We start from the raw sequence: 20938 nt of genomic DNA, 5'->3' as shown, positions 1-20938 counted from the left end.
ATTACACACACTTTTTATGACACTATCAAATAGGTCTGTAATCAAAGCATGTTAAAACTTGCTAACCTATTAAATTCAAATGAGTCAGTGTGATTCAAAAGCTTTTCAGCTTTTCATGACCCATGCCTGCATCCTATACCCCATGCCTTGTGCCATTCTGAGCACACCACGATTTCAATCTTTTACCATTATATCCATATTTTCTCCGCCTAGAAAAGAATGCCCAATAAGCCTCATAGTTCTGACAAACACCTACTCATCTTCTCAAAAGGTTTAATATCACCTTCGCCCAGAAATTTTCCCCAACCTACTAAGGGTTGCCTATTTAGTTGCTCCTTTTACCGATTCTCTCAGCACTTTGTACAAACATACACAACTACTTTTCAACCTTCTAAACAATGGTCCAAACATGTTGTCTAAAATATGACTTTTCCTTAGACTCTATAGACTATTTCTAGGAGAAGATATATTTATAATCTAAGACTTTCCATGTTTCTTTTCATCTACACTTTCAAAGGAACCAGACATTCATTGGGAGTAAATGTACCTAGTTCTATTTTCAGTTTCTACACAAAATATCTCAAGCATGTAAACAAGATTTGTCCCTCTAAGATCTAGCATCTGTAATGTGAATAAAACCAACACAACATTTAAGGGGTAATCAAATCTAAGAACTCAAAAATTTTCATAGAAAAAAAGGACTCATATTTCCTACACAAGTCTACTTGGCTTACCTGTTTAAACACTGATATATATATACTACAAATTTGAGAAGATTCCTCTCATTATTCATTAAACACCCTCTCATTCAAAAATATCTCTTTATAATATAAAGATATACACCATATAAAGAGAATCACAGTGACTGGTTCTCTCCAGGGGCAAAGGATGGGAGTATGAGGTCCCTTCACTCACATTTTTCAAATGTGTATCATCTAATTTTTTTTTAAACAATGTTACATATTACTTTAACAATCAGAAAAATATAATGAAAAGTGAAAAATGCCATATTCTATGCTATGCCATTTAAGAAAAAAGTTTAACTATGAAACTATTTTAATATATTATTCTTACCAGATTTAAGACCTGAAATTTTGAAGATGGCACTTGGTTTCCCATTCGTGACAAATCCTAGGAGTTGCCATACTGGCATTCCATTTGAATCAGGATAGGAAAAGTAGACAGAGCCTCCCATTCCTTCAGGAAATGGGATTGTTCCCAGCATAAAAACCACAACATGGTTGATATTTTCATAATCAGGCAAGTCAAAAACAAATTTATCCTCTGCCACTTGCTGTGCAGCTGTTTGCACCTAGAAAATAAGAAACTCACCTTAGTTCAATAGTTTGATAAGTTACTATAGCCCTTTTAGTGTTGCTGTAAGCTCTGTTAACAGATACAGTTGACTACTGTCATCATATCAAGCCTAACACTGGGTGAATCTGATACTCTAACTATGGAATTACCAAATACACCAAAAAGCACTAACTTTAACAGAAAACCTAAAAATATATATCTAGGCTTAAAATGATTTAATGAATGCAATCTTTTAAAAACATGACTAAATTATTTGAGAAGTGCCCAGAAAAGACTTTACTTACATAATAAATCACTACAGCTTCAAAATGTTATAAAAATGAAACACCACACCATAAAAGCCTTATCTTCTAGTTTGAAGGTAAAGAAACTCCAGGTAATTAAAATGAGTAAGCAATCCAGAAGTTGTTACTGTCAATCCTCATTATTTGCAAATTCCCTATCTGTCATTTTGCCTACTCACTAAAACATACTTGTAACCCCCAAATTACTAACCTTCAGTTTAAACAGAGAATAAAACAAAAGAAGAAAGAACATAAACCAAACTGCCCATATTAATTTTATCAGTTTTTGGCATGCACACAATCTTAAGGGCATATAAAATTATGGTATGTACAAATCCTCAAGCAATATAAACATTTCTTAATGCCAACTCTGTCAAAAGCACCAGACATTCTGTTAATTTGTATTATGACACTCTAATCCTCAACTCGAGGTAAAAAAAGGACCTCTTTTACTTAAAAAAAGTAAATTTTCAAGGAATGAAAATTGACTTCATAATTTTAGATTAGATGGACTTTTTTAGTAAAAGAATAATATTGTTAAGTGTCAAGGTACTCTAGGTCTCTTTGCCTTTATTTCGATTAACGTGTTCAAATATAGCAGAATTAAGAGAGTCAAACACTCTAGAAAGTCAAACACTCTTTAGTGGAAAAAATGTTGCCATCAAGGAACCCCTCCTGGATATCCATTAGAGAGATGAGGTATTAGGTAAATACACAAAGGCATTGCTGTAACTAAATTCCTTGCAAATTAGTTAGCAACACGAATTCCATAGGGCTTTTCTATTCTTCAGAAAAACACACATATTTTAAATGTCATTCATTAATGAAATTCATCTGAGTTCCGCGGGTGGTCTTGTCATTTTTCCTATTAGGGGCAGGTGCAATCCAAACTTATCTCACCAGTATTATCTACTACCATTGCCAAAAGGCATCTCTCTGCCATTTAAGGCACAGACAAATTTTCTGAGGACAGCCATCTCCAATTTATCTCTCTAGTTCCTTACACTGTGTACAGACTACATTGTTTAAAAAAAAAAATTGATGAAAAACTTAACAAAGAAGCTGCAACATTTAACAAAGCAAGGAGAAAACATAAAAAGAACTCTTGGTGAAAAAGAATCAGGTCTGAAATGAACCTGAATGGTTTCTACGGAGGCAAGCAAGATTCACCCTCAAGATTATTCCTCAACAATTCCAGGTACTTATTCTATTTACCTAACGATTCATCAAGGAAGACAATCTCCTTTTTTACCAATAAGGAAACCCGCTGCTCACATCACTTGGAGTCATCAGAAGCACGGCTCCCGATTTAAGTTTCACGAATTTCTACCAATCAACTTCAAATTACGTTAAGCCTATTTTTATTAGAGCCCTTCCAAAGGGACCCAGAAGTTAAACACTGACCGAGCATCTTAACCTTGGACAGGCTGGACGCTACAGGCTAGATTAAATGCCAGTATTTACCTCGAATTCCCTTTCTGAGCTCAGGCGAGTCTTTATACTGCCAACTGAGCTTAAGTTCCTCAACTGCAAAATGAAAATGAGAAGTACCACCTCACGAGTTACGGCTTAAGTTTGCGGTGTCAAACAAGCGCTACAAAGAAGGCTGAGATGAAGCGCTGTGAACAAAAGGCGTGCGCTGCCTAGGGTAAGGCACACTCAAAAAGCGGCAGTGAACACTGGGACTGCTATCAAGAGCGCTGAGGGCAAAGAAGGGCGCAAACCACGCTCTCCGCCGGAAAGCAGACGAAAGGGGTCTTCCCCGAATCCGGCGCACCACCCCCTATCCCAATCCCCGTGGCCTCGCCCTTGGGGTGTCGCCCTCTTCCTAAGACCATCCGACCCTTTCCTCACCAGCCTCCCCGCCACCAAGCAGCCGAACATGGCGGCGGCGACTCCGCTCGGCCAGCAAGGACCCGAGGTCAAGGACTAAAAATCCTAGGGCTACTGCCGTGGTCGAGCCCAAGAACCTTCCAGAACGTGGACTAGGGCGCCTGCCCCTCAGCTACATAGCGACGAGGCCAGCGGCAGGACCGCCTTCTGCCCCCGCGACCTCTGAACCCCCGCTTCCTAACCAGCGCGCCGCTCAGGCGACGAGTACTTCCGGGGCTTTAGAAAGCTGGGCCGAATCCGGCTAAGACTACAAGTCCCAGGAAGCCCTGCGCGGGCTTCCGGGAAGGGAGCGCAGGGTATTTGCCCTTTGAATTGGTAGTCCATACTGAAATGACCGGTTTCAAAGCAGGCTGGAGATGTTTCTCACGTTTGTGTAACATTTAAGCGATTACATTGCGCTTTTACAATCATTTCTCTGGATCGTTACAAAAATCGTGTGAGTTGGTTATTATTATCTGCATTTTGTGGGTAAGGAAATTGCCCAGAGTGACCAGCCCTAATTCTTCACGCAGCACTAAGGGATGGAGTTTAAATCCAAGTTCTGATTCAAATCCGAGTTTCTTTCTGCTATCAGTCAGTCAGTCAGTCAATCCGTTCAGTCGCTCAGTTGTGTCCGACTCTTTGCGACCCCATGGACTGCAGCACACCAGGCCTCCCTGTCCATTACCAACTCCCGGAGCTTACTCAAACTCATGTCCATTGAGTCAGGGACGCCATCCAACCATCTCATTCTCTGTCATCCCCTTCTCCTCCTGCCTTCAATCTTTCCCAGCATCAGGGTCTTTTCCAATGCGTCAGTTCTTCAAATCAGGTGGCCAAAGTATTGGATTTTCAGCTTCAGCATCAGTCCTTCCAATGAACATCCAGGACTGATCTCCTTTAGGATGGACTGGTTGGATCTCTTTGCAGTCCAAGGGACTCTCAAGAGTCCTCTCCAACACCACAATTCAAAAGCATCAGTTCTTCGGCACTCAGCTTTCTTTATAGCCCAACTCTCACATCCATGCATGACTACTGGAAAAACCATAGCTTGGACTAGACGGATATTTGTTAGCAACCTCTTGAGAAATCTTTCTGCTATATGTTAGCTGAAAATTACTGATTTTTAATCGGCTGTTTTGCACTTATTGACAATTTTATTGTAGTTCTTTCCAACTTCACTTGGCTCCTCCATTTATTTGCTGTAAAAAAAAAAATTGTAAGCAAGCTGTATAGTAATATCCTTGTACTTTAATGGCATCTTTGTATAATAAGAATAATTGTGTTTGTCTCCTAGGGTTGCTATGAGGGTTAAATGAATTTAAATCCTTAGAACTTGGCAGTACTTAACTAAAGGCTGTTTTGTTGTAAAATGTCTTTTTTTGTTTGTTTGTTTTCTTTTGTCTGTGTATTTGCAGAAAAGGTTCATAACCAGAAGAACCAGTGTCAAGTACTGACTGCCACCAATACTGTTTCTGCATTTCACAACTTCAGTTCCCTTTCCTGTCCAATAGGAAGATAAGATATCCCCTTTGCGAAGGTCTCTGCTCAACTTGAAATATCTGAGCTTAGTCCATCAGGCGCCAGCAAGTCTATCCCAGGTTGTATGTGGAGGATCAGAGTGTTTGGAACAGTAGTCCTCTGGTCTCTACTCCAGCACCATAGACTTGGACCATCTGTTTTGTCTCAGATACTGCTTTGAATAGCCAAGCCAAAGATTAATAAATAATCAAAATTAATAGATAATCAAAGATAGAAGAGGGTCTTTCAACCAATGTCTCCAGCTTTCTACCTAAGAAGTCCCAGAATCTTCAGACTAAGAAGGCCATTCACATGAGACTATTTCATGAGAGGCAGACAAACTGCCGGGACTCAGAGCCCATTAATTAGTTTATAATCTTAGGCCAGCTAACCTAACACTACCTTTTCTTCCTTTTCACCATGTATAGAATGAGATAGTAATAAGGTTCTTATAAAGGTTATTACATGTAAAGTAGCAAAGTAGTGGCCGGAATATTTGTTGTTGTTCAGTTGCCAGGTTGTGTCTGACTCTTTGTGATCCCATGAACTGCAGCATGCCAGGCTTCGCTGTCCTTCACTATCTTCCAGAGTTTGTTCAAACCCATGTTCCTTGAGTGGGTGATGCCATCCAACCACCTCATCCTCTGTCACCCCCTTCTCCTGCCCTCAGTCTTTTCCAGCATCAGGGTCTTTTCCAATGAATCAGCTCTTTGTATCAGGTGGCCAAACTATTGGAGCTTCAGCTTCAGCATCAGTCCTTCCAATGAATATTCAGGGTTGATTTCCTTTAGGATTGACTGGTTTGATCTCCTTGAAGTCCAAGGAACTCTCAAGAGTCTTCTCCAGCACCACATCCAGAATCAGTTATTACTTTTCTTAATTTTTCATGTATTCATACCCATTTTGTATACTTTGAAGTAATAAATTAATATATTGGTCTCTGCCTTCTGTTTCCTACACAGGGCTCCTGTAATTCCCAAGTAATAAGAGTGCTAGGAGCATCTTTTTTTCTAATGAGAGACTCTGGATAGGTTCCTGGGTGGCTCCTAGATGGCAGCTCATCACCAGAAACATGAAGCCTGATTAGAAGCTTGGACTTTTCAGCCTCTCCCCCCATTCTATAGAAAGGGGAGAGGGGCTGGAAATGGAATGGATCATGCTTACATGAGGAAGCCTCCATAAAATTCCAGTAGTATGGTGTTTGGAGAACTTCCAGGTTGATGACTATGTCCATGTACCAGGATGCTATACCCCAACTCCACCAGGACAGAAGATCCTGTACTCCCAAACCTTGCCTTAGGCATCTATTCACCTGGCCATTCATCTTTATCCTGTATCATAACTGTTAGTAAATTGGTAAACATAAGTAAGTGTTTCTCTGAGTTCTGTGAGTTGTTCCAGTCAATAATCAAATCCAAGGGGAGGAAGGTATGGAAACCTCCAGTTTGTAGTCACGTTGGACAGAAGTTGTGGGTAACCTGGGACTTAACTACTTGTGATTGGCATCTGAAGGGGGGCACTGAGGGGCTGAGACCTTAACCTGTGGGATTTGAGGCCATCTCCAGCTGTGTTAGGATTGGGTTGACTGGTAGGACTGAGCTGGTGTCACAGAATTGCCCGATGTAGGAAAAACAGTGTGGTTGTAGTGTGAAAGTAAAGACCAGGTTTTTTCTTTTAAATACTGTGACTATGTATTCTGTGTATTTTGATTCTCTGAGCCACTTGTAGTTTTTAACCTTCATGTGCTTATGCAACTTCTTTTACCTGCCTGTCATACTTCCTTGGAAATTTCTTACCGACCCTTTCAATTGGCTCAAATATTTTCTTCAGAAATCTTTCTAGACTCACCTGTAATTAGTCATTCCTTCTCTTACATGACAATCTTATCTAATTGATTGAGAGCTAGTTAGATTTTTGTAAACTATAGTTGTTGTTTATTAATTGGCCCAACCTTTGTTATCTGGGATTTGAGCTTTTTCTCCATTTTTCTGATGAACTGTCTACTTCTAGGTTGGACAAAGAATTAGAGACAATGAGTTTAGTATCCTTTCTCCAGACTATGAAAATCAGCCTTTTGTTCACCACACTATATTACTTTTATTTGTTTTGTTTTGGGTCACAACTGCTCAGCGTGTGGGTATCTTAGTTCCTGGACCACGGGTGGAAGCCATGCCCCCTAGAGTGGAGACACAGCTGTTAACCACTAGCCCACCAGGAAGTCTGTTGTTTCTTAAATACAACAGTCTTTTGTAACTAAAGAAAGCACAGGTAGATACAGTGTATGGAAGTGAAGAAAAGTGTTTCAGAGGAAAAAAAAGTCTTTCCAATAATCAGAACTCCCTGAGATAAGAATAGGCAGGCATGGGATAGTGAATTCTCCCATTCACACTGATATTTTAACCAATGCTGAAATCCACTTATATTGTTAAGGAGATTCATAGAAAACTTGGGAAAACTGACCTAGGACCTCAAAGGTACCTATCAGCTTTCAGACTACATAGGCTTCTGTGGACTAAGAACAAATTGTAGTTGAGTTTTGGCCAGGGAGTCAGGAACCAAATCCTGGCTTTACCTTTTCCATTAACTAGCCTAGGGATGAAGTAATTTATCTTTTTAGGGGTTAGGTTTCCATACTTCTAGAACGAGGACATTGAATTCTGATTTCAAGAGCAAAAATATTTTTCTCTTCTTCTAAGGAAAGTTGCCTCTCTAAAACAAGGAGAACAAGAAATAAAAGCACAAACTCCTTCGCCTTTGAACTAAGAGATATATGTGTAACTCCAAGTCACAAAGATATCAGTGGAAAGGCAAGTAATTTAGCAAAGCAGAAGGTAAACTCAAGTACCTATAGAGAAAGATAATAAATACCAAAGAAGTTCAGGAACTGTAGATACCAGGGACCACAGAAGGCAACGGTAAGGCAGTAGATTGAAACATGTAGATTGCTTAAAATCGACATCAGGTTTTATATCTGACCCTCTTCAACACCTCAGCCATTGGTATGAAATCTCTGGAAGAAATTGAGTTAGAGAGGCCCCAGGCACTAGGAAACCAGATACTGGGGGAAAAAAAAAAAGGATTGTTGGGCAAGACTGCCTTGTACAGATTGGGTCCTGAAGTAGAGTACCCCATCAGAGAGGAGCACTTAGCTCACACTAATGTAGGATTGACACCCAGAGTGGGGGTGGCTTTTCTAAAACATCCAGTTGGAGGGTGTGGGAGTGCCTTTTTCTATATTATCCATGCAGAAAGAGGTATCTCTTACTGAGTTATCCATCGGGGAAGAGGGTCACTTTAAAAATTCATGTAACAATCCAAAACCCTTTCATGATTAAAAATTCAACAAACTTTTAGGAATAAAAGACAGCTTCCTCAAGCTGATAAAGAGCATCTATTAAAATCCCACAGCTAACATCATACTTAATGGTTAATGTTGAATGCTTTCCTCCAAAGATCAGAAACAAAACAAGGATGGCTTCTCCAGCCACATCTAAAAAGAGAGAGAGAGAAACAAAAGGCATACAGTTTGAAAATTAAGAAATAAAATTATCTCTATTTGTGACATGATTTTGTACATAGAAAATCCTAAGGAATATACTAAAAAACTATTAGATGTAATAAACAAGTTCAACAAAGTTGTAAGATGTAAGATCAATATACAAAATTCAATTATATTTATAAACACTTGCAATGAACAATCCAAATATAAAAATAAGACAGTTCCACTTACAGTAGCAGTAAAAAGAGTAAAATATTCCAGAAGTTATCTAAAAAACAAAACAAGAAATTAAATATCTAAGTAAGTGGAAACATCCCATGTTCATGGATCTGCAGACTTAATATTGCTAAGATGGCAATATTCCCTAAATTGGTCTATGGATTCAATGCAGTTTCTATCAGAATCTCAACTATTTTTGTAGAAGTTAGCAATTTGATTCTAAAATTTATAAGGAATTGCAAGAGACCCAGAATACCCTGAACTATCTTGAATAAAAAGAACAAACTAGGAGGACTGATGGCTTCCAGTTGGCAATAATGGTAAAGAATCCAGCTGCCAGTGCAGGAGACATGAGATACTCGGGTTTGATCCTTGGATCCTTCCCCAGGAAGATCCCTGGGGAAGAAAATGGCAACCCACTCCAATGTTCTCGCCTGGAGAATCTCATGGACAAAGGAGCCTGGGGGGCTAGAGTCCATGGGGTTGCAAAGAGTCAGACATGACTGAGCGTCTGAGCAAGGAGAATTAACACTTTCCAAATTCATAAGTTATAGCAAAGCAATGATAATGGAGACAGTGCAGTGTTAGGACAAAAATCATTATGTCAATCAATGGAATAGAGCTGAGCACCCAGAAATAAACTGTTATGTCTGTGGTCCACTGATTTTCAACAGAAGTGCCAAGACCATTCAGCTGGGGAAGGAAAGGTCTTTTCAACAAAGATTCTGGGACAATAGGATAGTCACATGCAAAATAATGAAATCAAACCCTTTCCTAATGCCATATATAAAAATTAACTCAAAATGGATCAAAGATCTAAATGTAAAAACTAAAACTATCAAACTCTTTGAAGAAAACAGGGGTAAATCTTCATTAATTGGGGTTTGGCAAAGGATCCTTAGATATAATGCCAAAAGTATGAGCAAAAAGCCAAAAAATAGACCATCTGAATTTCATAAAAATTAAATTAATTGAAAAAAAAGCCCAAAACTTTGGTGCTTCCAAGGAAATCATCAAAAATGTGAAAAGACCACCACAGAATGGGAGAAAGTATTTGCAAACTGTATATCTGATAAGGGACTTGTATCTAGATCAGACAAAGGACTTTTACAGCTTAAAAAGACAACCCAATTTTTAAATGGACAAAGGATCTTGTATTAATTTTCTAGGGCTACTATAAAAAATTACCACAAGATAGGTAACTTAAAACAACAGAAATGTATTCTCTTACAATTCTGGAGTCTAAAAGTCATGATGGGTGTCAGGAGAGCCATATGCCTGTGGAGGCTTGAGGAAGAATCAGTTTTGTGTCTCTCTTCTAACTTCTAGTGGTTGAAGGCGGTAGTGGTTGTGGTTTAGTCGCTAAGTCTTGTCTGACTTTTGCAACCCCAGGGACTGTAGCCTGCCAGGCTCCTCTGTCCACAGGATTCTCCAGGCAAGAATACTGAAGTGGGTTGCATTTCCTTCTCCAGGGGATCCTTCCGACCCAGGAATCGAACCCAGGTCTCCTGCATTGCAGGTAGATTCTTTACCTACTGAGCTTTGAGGGAAGTCCAAGTAGTTGCCACTAGTCCTTGACATTCCTTGATTTAAGACCCTTCATTCCAAACTCTGCCTCCATTTCATATTGTGTTTCTCCTTCTGTGTCTTTGTGTCTCTTCTTATACAGACCTCATTCATTATATTTAGAATCCTCCCTAATCCAGTATGGCCTTAACTTAAATTGAGTACATCTACGAAGACCCTAGTTCCGAAAAGATCACATTCACTGTTACCAGACTGACATAAATTCAGGGGCGGATTCTATTAAATTTATGGCAGACTCCCATAAATTCAGGGACTCTATTCAATTCACTATAGACATCTGAATAGACATTTCTCCAAGAAGATATACAAATGGCCAATGAGCATATGAAAATATGCTGGACACCACTCATCATTTGGGTAATGCAAATAAAAACCACAGGAGAAACATGTCACACACTCTGAAATGTTTAGAATCAGAAAGTCAGAAGCACGGATCTGGAACCCTTGTACACTGCTAGTGGGAATGTGAAATGGTGCAGCTGCTTTGGGAAACAGATTGACACTTCCTCAAATGATTAAACATAGAGCCACCATATGACCTGTAATTCTGCTCCTAGGTATATACTCAAGAGAAATGAAAACAGATGTTCACTCAATAACTTGTATGTGAATGCTTATAGCAACATTATTCATGATACCCAAAAGGTGAAAACAAATGTCTACCAATGACTAAATGGATAAACAGAATGTGGTATGCAGTGGAAAATTATTCATATAGTAAATGTGATTCCACCCGTATGAAGTATATAGAGAAATCTAAGACAGTATGTTAGCAATTCCTTTTGGCTGGGGTGGGTGTGGATGTGGAGATGGTGGTGAGTAGCTAAGGCTATAGCTAAGGCATATAGGTTTGTTGCTCAGTCGTGTGGGACTCTTTGTGATCCCATGGACTGTAAAGCTTAGCAGGGTCCTCCGTCCATGGAATATTCCTGGCAAGAGGACTGGAGTGGGTTGCCATTTCCTTCTCCAGCGGATTTTTCTGACCCGGAGATCGAACCCAGGTCTCCGGCATTGCAGGCAGACGCTTTACCCTCTGCGTCACCAGGAAACAATAGTAACTATTTTAAGTGTACGGTACAGTAGTATTAACTGATAACCTTGTCCTGCAGCAGATCTGTAGAATTTTCTCATCTCGCAAAACTAGAACACTGTGCCTGTTGAACAATTGCCCTATTCACCCTCCCCTAGACTTTTTGAGGTGATGAAAATGATCGGTTAATAAAATCGGCAAAAAAAAAAAATAAAATAAAATCGGCAATAGTGATGTTTGCATATATCTGTGAATATACTAAAGACCATTGAATTATGCTTTTTTTCTTTTAAAGGAACTCCTCTTTATTAAACCACTGTTTGTTGGATAAAATGCATTTGTTTTTTGTTTCTGACACCATTACTCCGCTTGTGGAATCTTAGTTCCCTGACCAAGGATTAAACCTGAGCCCATGGCAGTGAAAATGTTGAGTCTTAACTGCTGGCCCACCGGGGAATTCCCTGAATTATACATCTTAAATAGATGAATTGTATGGTATGTGAATTATATTTCAATAAAACATCTAAAATGGATGAATTGTGTGGTATGTGAATTATATTTCAATAAAACTATTTTTAAAATCAATACCATTTACAATAGTATTAAAATAACAACAGCCTCATGTAAGGATACCTATAAGCAAGTAGTTAGTCCTGGGGTGGGGACAGCGAGATTGCATGAAGGTCTTCCCCTGCCCGACTGTGCAATACTGACATCAAGGCTCATATTCTCCAGGTAGGAGACTGAAGCATCTTTCTCAGGAAAAACTGAACACCCCAGAGACACAGCTATCTTGAAATCTACAATGACAAAATTGACAGACTGCCTAAAAATAGTGAAACATTCCAGTAAACAGCCTCCCCACATTTTTTATTTATAAATAAATAGAACATGCCGCTAAGGATCAACACACATATGAGGAAATTCCCTATCATGAAAGAGAAAGACCGAGTTAAATAAATATTTGGGGCAGCGGGAGTAGGGGAGCTGATTCAGTAGAAACAAAATAGCACAAGGAGCAAAAGAAGCTTAATAAAACCCTGTAGGTTTTATCCAGAGAGAGAAATAGAGTGTGTCGCTGAAACAAAAACTGAATGCTATAAAAGAGGAAAATCAGAGAACAAGAAAGAACTCCACAGAACTTAAAAATACGAGGGCTAAAAAGACTGTGTAGATTTTAGAAGGTTGTAAAATAAGGTAAAGGAAATTTTCCAGAGAAGAGAGGAAAAAGAAAGAAATGGAAATAAAGAGAGAAATGATCAAATTAGAAGATCAGTATAGGAGGCTCAGAATTTGACTTAGTGGGAATTCCTGAAAGAACAAAGAAAACACTGGACAGTAAATTATTGAATAAATATTATTTATTAAAATCCCAGAGCTGTAGGATATGAATCTCCAGAAGGAAAAAGGCTCACTGACTACCCACCAATATAAACAGAACGCACACCAAGGCTCACCCTCATGAAATTTCAGAACATGGAACTAAATGGAGATTCCATGAAGCTAAAATAAAAAATTATATACAATGGTTGCAGGCAAAAGTGAGTTGACCTCTGTGTAGCAACCCTGCAAGCTAAAAGCTAAAAGTGCTTTCATTATTCTGAGTGCAAATTTTTTCCTATATTGAACTCAATATCCATCCAAAACTATAATCCAAGTACAGGACAGACTGGGCTTCCCAGGTGGCACAGTGGTAAAGAATCTATCTGACAATACAGGAGACACAGGAGCGTCAGGTTCCATCCCTGGCTCGGAAAGATGCCCTGGAGAAAGAAATGGCAACCCAATCCAGTATTCTTGCCTGAAGTATTAGATGGACAGAGGAGCCTGGCGGGCAACGGTCCATGGGGTCACAAAGAGCCAGACATGACTGAGCATGCATGCAAGGACAGACTAAAGATATTTTCGGACCTGCAAAATCTTGAAAAAAAAAAAAAATTGCCTCCCATATATCCTTTTCTCAGCAAGTTACTGGATGTGCTCCTCCCAAACAAGGGAAGAAACAATAAAGAGGAAGATATGAGACAAGATTCAGATTCAGAACACTAGAGATTCCACTAAGGAGAAGGATAAAGAGAATTCAAAAGTGACAGCAAAATAAGTCCCAGTAGATAATGCCTGGAGCACCCAATTCAGGAATCTCTTGAGAGGGATTTTTTTTTTTTCAGTTAGAACAAAATGAATCAATTATTTGACATGTCTGACAACATGAAAAGTTATACAGAGAGGTGTTTCCTGGAGCTGGTGGAAGGAGGAAACCTTAGTCTAAGTCAGATATTCATACTAAAGCTGAAAAAGAGGCCGTTATCTAGGCCAGTGACAATAAAATGACTTAGCACCCAACAATATTTACGTGAATGTATTTGTTCTGTTTGGCTGCTGTAGCAAAATGCCACAAATTTGGTGGCTTAAAGCGGCACACATTCTCTTACTGTTCCAGAGGTTAGAAGGCTGAAATCAACTTCCCCTGGCTGAAAACAAGCTGTCACCGAGGCTGTAGTTGTCATCCAGAGGCTCTGGGGAGAATCTCTTCTCTTGCCTCTTCCAGATCCTAGTGCTGAGATCTTGGCTTTCTCCATCTTTAGAGGCAGCAGAGGGGCTTCTTGCTTCAGTCCTCACATTGCCTCCTCTGTCAGATGTCACTCTGCCTCCCTTTAAAAAGATACTTGTGATGGCATTTAACGTCCAGTGAAATAATTCAGAATAATCTCCCCATCTCAAGATCCTTAGCTTAATCACATTGGCAAAATCTCTTTTGGCAAATAAAGTAACATTCATAGGTCCTGACTATTTAGGGTTAGGGATTAGGACCTGGCTATTTGGGGAGAACATTATTTAGCCTGTCACCACTATCTTAATAAAAATTCCAAATGTAGGTTAACTAGACAACATTAAGAATATGGGAGAACAATGGAAAAATAATGTGAATATGAATCACTTTACTATACAATAGAAATTAACACAACATTGTAAATCAACTATGCTTCAGTAAATTAATTTTTTATAAAGATGAGAGAAAAAGAAAGGAAGTGTGGATAGCTAAAATCCTCTTCTAACTTAGTCAAAATATGTCAAAACTAATGAATGAATCAGGATAGAACAATTGCATGTAAGTACAGGGTAAATACAAGAAGAAACAGCTAAGAATGTTGAAAGTGCTTGCTTCTGGGGAATAGATCATGAGCAGAAAACCACTGTATTTTGCTTAAAACTTTTTTACCCTGTTTGATTTTTTTAAATTGTATATATGCCTATATTATATTAATAACAAAATCTGATTTTGTAAAACTGAGAAAAGGAAGTGGACTGTATAATCTTTAAAATTACCATCAGTGAATATTCCATCCATGAGCCTCTACCTCTTTAACATTATTGTTTTCAGTAACAGCATCACAGCCTCTGAACTTATGATGCCTAAAACAAATCATTAATAGCAATCATATGTACAAGAAGCTCAGCTCAGAAAAAGATATACTGGTGGTTTGAAACTTTCCACATGATAGTTCTATCCTGAAGGGAGATCTGAATGGCTTTCTCCTGTTACTCATCTTATCACCTGTACATGCGTACATGCTAAGTCGCTTCGGTTGTGTCTGACTCTTTGCAACGCTGTGGACTGTAGCCTGCCAGGCTCCTCTGACCACGGGATTCTCCAGGTGAGTATGCTGCAGTGAGTTGCCACGCCCTCCTCCAGGGGATCTACCCACCCCAAGTAGATTGCAAAAATAGCACAAATTCTTCCTCTTCCTGTGTCCATGATCTTGCAGTATGACTTTCCAGAGAGAGTCTGTCTGTTTACCCTGTTAGCCTTCTTACTTGATTTGAGCAAAAGAATACAACAGAAGTGATGTTATGCCATTTTCACGCCCACACCTCAAAAATATTTGCAAGTGAATGCTCTAGTTCTTGGAACTTTGTCCATCTACTACAGGAACAGCCCAAGGATAGCTCACTGGATGATGAGAGACATCTGGCCTCCTTACCTCAGCCAACAACCAGTCAAACCCCAGGAGCAGAGCTACCTGACTTGAAGCTGATCAAACACCTGAGTCAACCAAGACCAGAAGAACCACTCAACTGAGCTCAGCCCAAATACAATCATGAGATAAATAAATTTGAGATGTTTTGTTATGTAGCAAAAGCTAAGTTCTATGGAGTTCTGTCACTAACTGTAATCACTTTTTATTGATTAATTTTCCTTCCCTTTAATGGACACTGGTAGTTATCTATTTAACATCATTGCCCCCCCCCCCCGCCCCGTTCTTCCTTGTTAACCACAGTTTGGTAGTTTGGTTCAGGAACCCCTCCTCCGTGAGACTCAGGAGCCCCAGAAGAAGACCCTGCTTAATCTAATTGACAAATTTCCATTCCTTTGGCAGTGACTGTTTTAGGGTCAATCCTATAACTCAATTCTGGTCAGCGAAACCTGAGAGGAAGTCTGCTGGGAGCTTTTGAGAAAGGTTTCTTGGTCTTAAGAAAGTCACAGGAAAAGTTGGTCACTTTCTCTCTCTACGTTTCCTATATCTGAAAGTGACACCTGGAGTTGTAGCAATCATTTTGAAACGACCTGAGAACAATCTGAGAAAAAAGCACAATCAGGTAGGCAGAGTAAAGAAATAAAAATAACTTTGTTGTTACAGCTGGTGTTCTAATGAACACAACTCTCACTAGAATATAAGCTCCAAGAAGGCAGAGCACGTGTCTATTTTGTCTGCTGCTGTATCTCCGGTGCCAAACCCAGCAGCTACCCTCTAGTAAGCATCTCATTTGCTGAACAAATGGAAGTGTATCGAGAATCACTGAGTATGTCTGCATTTGACACTTGATTAGATGGCATAAAGATCTAATTAGGGAGACTATACTTTTGAATATTTATTTATTTGTTTGGCTGTGCTGGGTCTTAGCTGTGGCATGAGTGATCTCTTTAGTCACAGCATGTGGGATCTAGTTCCCTGACCAGGGATCGAACCCAAGCACTTCGCATTGGGAGCGTGGGATCTCAGCCACTGGACACCAGGGAAGTCCCCGAGCCTGACTACTCCTGACTGTGAACCCTTCAGGAACGGGACTCTGTGTTTGCTCCCCAGTGCCTGGCGGACAGTAGATTCTCTGCACGTGTGTTGAGATGGTCTGTGTTCCAGAATATTCTGCCAGCTCTCCAGCAGAGGGTGCACACAGCCAGGTGTCCTGGAGCTCAGCACTCTCTTCAATCTGCTCACCCGCCCCTCCTCTGCCACCTTCCCCACTAGGAGCCAAAGACCACAGCAATGCCTGCGGGGGAGCTTAGAAGGGACTTTCCCATAAATTCAGAACCTCAGCGTCTGTGCTGTCCCAGCTTCCAGCACCTGCTACAGAAGGCTGAGGATATGCTTCTGTCAGCTGAAAAAGTTCTCTTTAGGTCAAGGTCAAATAAATGTTTTTCTGTAAAAGGCCAGGTAGCAGATGTTTTGGGCTTCCTGAGCCGGAAGGTCTTTATGCTGACATGCCCTTGTAACACCAAGACTTGTGTAACCAACCAGCCCCAGAGACCACCCTCCCTCTGTGCTTCTGGTTATGCAAGATAATACATTCCTTTAAGCCAATTTCAGCCGGCTTCATTGTTAATTACAGCCGAGGATATAATTAACACAACCACCCACAACTAGAATATAAGTTTCAAGAGGGCAGGGAACTTAAAAGTATATACATAAGAGAATAAGGAAAATAAGTAAAATGAAGGGTGTTGCTGTGTCCTGAAAACTTGACCACAAGGACTGCTGGCCAGATTTGACTGAGCCTGCTTTAGCTCAACAAAGCAGTGGTTTTCAAACTTCCAGGTTTGCCTGAATCAGCTGTGTTCAAACACTGATGGTTGGGCTTCTAGACTTTATTCAGCAGGTCTGGAGTGAGAACATTTTAATTTCTAACCAGTTAAGAGTTGCCAATATCTTTAATGTGAATTTCAGATAAATGGTGAATAACTTTTAATTATAAGTATGTTGTAAGTGGGGCTTCCTAGGAGGCACAGTAGTAGAGAACCCACCTGCCAACGCAGGAGACTCAAGAGACACGGGTTCCATCCCTGGAGAAGGAAATGGTAACCCACTCCAGTGTTCTTGCCTGGAGAATCCCAGGGACGGCGGAGCCTGGTGGGCTGTACAGTCCGTGGGGTCACAGAGTCAGACATGACCAAGAAACTGAGCACACACACGTTTGTTGTTAAGCATTGCATTATTTATTGTTTTATCTGAAATTCAAACTTATTTTGGCATCCCGTATCTTATTGCTAAGTCTGGCAGCCCCTAGGCAAGTTCCCAAGTGATGCCAATGGAGCTGGTCCAGGAACCGCCCTTTGAGAAACACCAACCTGTGTAATCTCATACATGTTGGAGCTTTCCAGTTGAGGTCTTTTTTTTTTTTTTTTCTTAAATGACGATTTCTTTTTCAATTTATTTATTTTATGGCTGCGCTGGGTCTTCGAGGCTACATGCGGGCCTTCTCCAGGTGCAGGGAGCAGGGGCTCCTCTTCAGTGAGGCTCACCGCAACTCATTCCAGGGGTTTCTCTTGTTGCAGAGCATAGGCTCTAGGCACGTGGGCTTCAGTAGCTGTGGCTCTCGGGCTATAGAGTGCTGGCTCAGCGGTTGTGGTGTGTGGGCTTAATTGTCTCGTGGCCTGTGGGATCTTTCCGGACCAGGAATCAAACCCATGTCCCCTGCACTCAGGCAGATTCTTTACCACTGAGCCACCAGGGAAGCCCATTCAGAGGTCTTAACCCTGGAGTGAAGTAAATGCCTACCACCCCTACTCAAGAATCTGAACACTCAGTCTGTACAGGTGAACATGTTCCTCCTTTATTCAGAAAAGGATTTTTTGCCCAAACTAGATGCTTTAAATATGCACTAATTTTTAAACAAGTATCCATTTATTGTGCATTTACTATGGGAGAGCTTGTTTCTAGGCTCTACATATAAAAAAGGAAAAAAGGAACAAGGATGATCAGGCCCCTTTCTCCAGTAGAGCTGGTGTTTGGTCATTGTCCAGGGGTAGATAGGACTGGGCATCTGTCTGAGAAATTACTGGTCTGCACATTGTCAGATGTTTACTTAAAACACAAAAACTATGTTGTCTGTCAACATGCCTATAAACAGGGGCCCATGGAGTTAGAAATTAGTTCACATCTCAGCCCTGCCTGCCACTTAAAACCCTGTGGCAGAGTATTTAACAACTTTACTCCTCCGATACTCCTCCGATTCCTCATCTGTAAAATTGGGACAATAATTTACACTTCATGAGGTTGTTGAATGGTAAGTAAAATAATTTATATAAGGAACTTAGCATAGTACATGGTAGGGAATAAGATGGTCAGTACTCAACTAAAAGTACAGCTACTATGATGGAAACTTCAGTGGTTTTCGAAGTGTGGTCCCTGGGCCAACAGCATCAAATAGACTCACGATCCTGTTAAAAATGCAAACTCTCTGGCCCCCACCCCAAACCTATTGAATAAGACACTCTGGGATGGGGCACAGCAATGTGGGATTTACCAAACCTTCCAGATGATTCTGATGCATGTTAAAATTTAGAAAACATTGCTGAGGAAAATACAAGAAGCCAGGTATTGTATGTGCTAGGGGTTAAGAATAGCAAGGCCAATGATGAACAAATCTTCTCTTTCTTTTCCCAGGACAGTTTAACATAGGCTTAGTGGTGTTCATGTCTCTGCTTATAGACTGAGTGTGTGTTTGTGTGTGTATGTGTTTGTAGCCCACATGCCTGAAACCCATCAGAAATTCACTTAAGCAAAGATTTCTTAGCTCATTTTTCTTGGGTTTTGGTTTTTCTTTCGACATTTAAAAAAACTTTCCCTTCTTATTTTTTGGCTGCACTGGGTCTTTCTTGGTGTTGTGGTGCGTGGGCTTCTCATTGCAGTGGCTCCTCTTGTGAAGCAGGGGCTCTAGGTGAACTAGCTTCATTAGCTGCATAGGCTCAGTACTTGTGGCTCACGGGCTTAGTTGTCCCACGGCATGTGGAGTCTTCCTGGACCAGAGATCAAACCCCTGTCCCCTACACTGGTAGGTGGATTCTCTACCACTGGATCACCAGAGAAGTTTAGCTCATTTTTCATTCATTCTGCATTTCGTTGACTGTCTACTATGAGCCAGTGTGTTGAGGCTGAGATTCAAAAAATAAGGAAACACTTCTGTGTTTCAGTAGCTCTTTCTCTAGCACTGATTTCATAACACAGGAAAACACAACAGTACGTGCATTTCTGTGGGATGCTAAAATGAGAGCTTCAACGAGAGATATTATGAAGAGAAGTAGAAGAGAGGCAGTAACTCAGAAAGGTAGAAATTCTTTATAAATGTTTAACCGAATGCAGAAAACAACTTGACTTCCTGGAAAGCCTCTGCCCAAGCCTTCAAGGCCACCAGAAGGAAAAAGAAAGGGCATTGGCTAAGACGGGGACCCTGGCCAGGGAGAAGAGAGAGACTCGTCTATGTGGGGCCTTGAACTGTCCCTGCCAACTTCCAGCCTATTTGTAGCTGCCTTTCTTGGATGTCCTGATCTTGGCTGTGGCCCAGAAGACTAGAGAGAAAGGCCACAGAAAGAGGGGAGTCCTGGCAGGAAGCTGAGTCAGGTCCCAGTCTGAGACCTGGGACAGAAACAGTGCTAAATCCCAGACAGAGAGGTGACTTGGCAGACAGAACTGTTAACAATTCTCCTCCACTCCCACCAGTAACCCTGAACATGTGTCTGGGAGGTACTAGTTAGCCACATGAGAAAGTTTCAGATGACTATGGAAAGTTGTGGGGGGCTGGGTTAAGGTAAGCACAATCTGTGTATCAGGATCACCTGGGTGAGTTTGTCCTTTTTTTAAATACTGAATTTGACCCTCTCAAGTTGAGACTCAGAGAGAAGTCATATACTCTCTAATGAGTCTGGGGCACACACGCTTTCCACAGGCCAGCATGCGGCACCCATCGCAGGGCACAAGTTAATACAGTGACCTGATTAATGAAATGTTTTGCACACCTGGGCAATTAAGTGATTCTCTCCTGTCTACTAGGAGTTCACACTTTAAGGCAAAGGTAATAAATTATTATTTTAGAGGGCACTTCACAGAGGGTTTTGACTTCCAAGAGTTAACAACCACTGTGGCAACCAGCTTTATTCCGGGACTTGAGGCAAACAACGCAGTGACATAGGTAAGCTACTCAGAACTGGGATTATGAAACCTTGGTTTGCAATTAGTCTTTCAGAAAGATAAATATTTTTTTATGCAAAATTTCAGCAGTTTAAAAAGTGACATTGTGGACTTCCCTTCTGGTCCAGTGGTTAAGAATTCGCCTGCCAACGCAGGGGACATGGTTCCATCCATGGTCTAGGAAGATCCCACATGCTGCAGAGCAGTAAGCCTGTGAGCTCTAAGTACTGAGCCTGGGCTCCTGAGCCCGGAGTGCAACTACTGAGCCCGTGGTGCTGCACCTACTGAAGGTTGAGAGCCCGGAGCCTGGCTCCACAGGAGAAGACACTGAGATGAGAAGTCCTCGCACCGCAGCTAAGTGTAGCTCCCGCCTGCTGCGACTAGAGAACACTTGTATGCAGCAACAAAGACCCAGCGTAGCTAA

At 40.8% G+C, this 20938-nt stretch overlaps 1 protein-coding gene across 2 annotated transcripts in view; it reads right to left on the bottom strand.

Annotated features, from left to right (window-relative positions):
* HIKESHI (heat shock protein nuclear import factor hikeshi) overlaps positions 1-3697 on the bottom strand; it is a 38777-nt gene extending 35080 nt beyond the window's left edge. The window contains exons 1-3 of one of the 2 annotated variants that reach the window (XM_043876316.1): positions 3456-3684; positions 3066-3128; positions 1075-1312 (exon numbers count right to left, since the gene is read on the bottom strand). In XM_043876316.1, the coding sequence (XP_043732251.1) occupies positions 1075-1312; positions 3066-3128; positions 3456-3485 (331 nt within the window). In that variant the 5' untranslated portion in view covers positions 3486-3684. Of the gene's footprint in view, positions 1-1074; positions 1313-3065; positions 3129-3455 lie in introns of both variants that reach the window. The other variant, XM_043876323.1, reaches the window with a different exon arrangement.
* Positions 3698-20938: the final 17241 nt, after the last annotated feature.

Source organism: Cervus elaphus, chromosome 2 (genome assembly GCF_910594005.1).
Source record: "Cervus elaphus chromosome 2, mCerEla1.1, whole genome shotgun sequence".
Taxonomy (NCBI): domain Eukaryota; kingdom Metazoa; phylum Chordata; class Mammalia; order Artiodactyla; family Cervidae; genus Cervus; species Cervus elaphus.
This window is presented reverse-complemented; position numbering and strand designations above follow the sequence as displayed.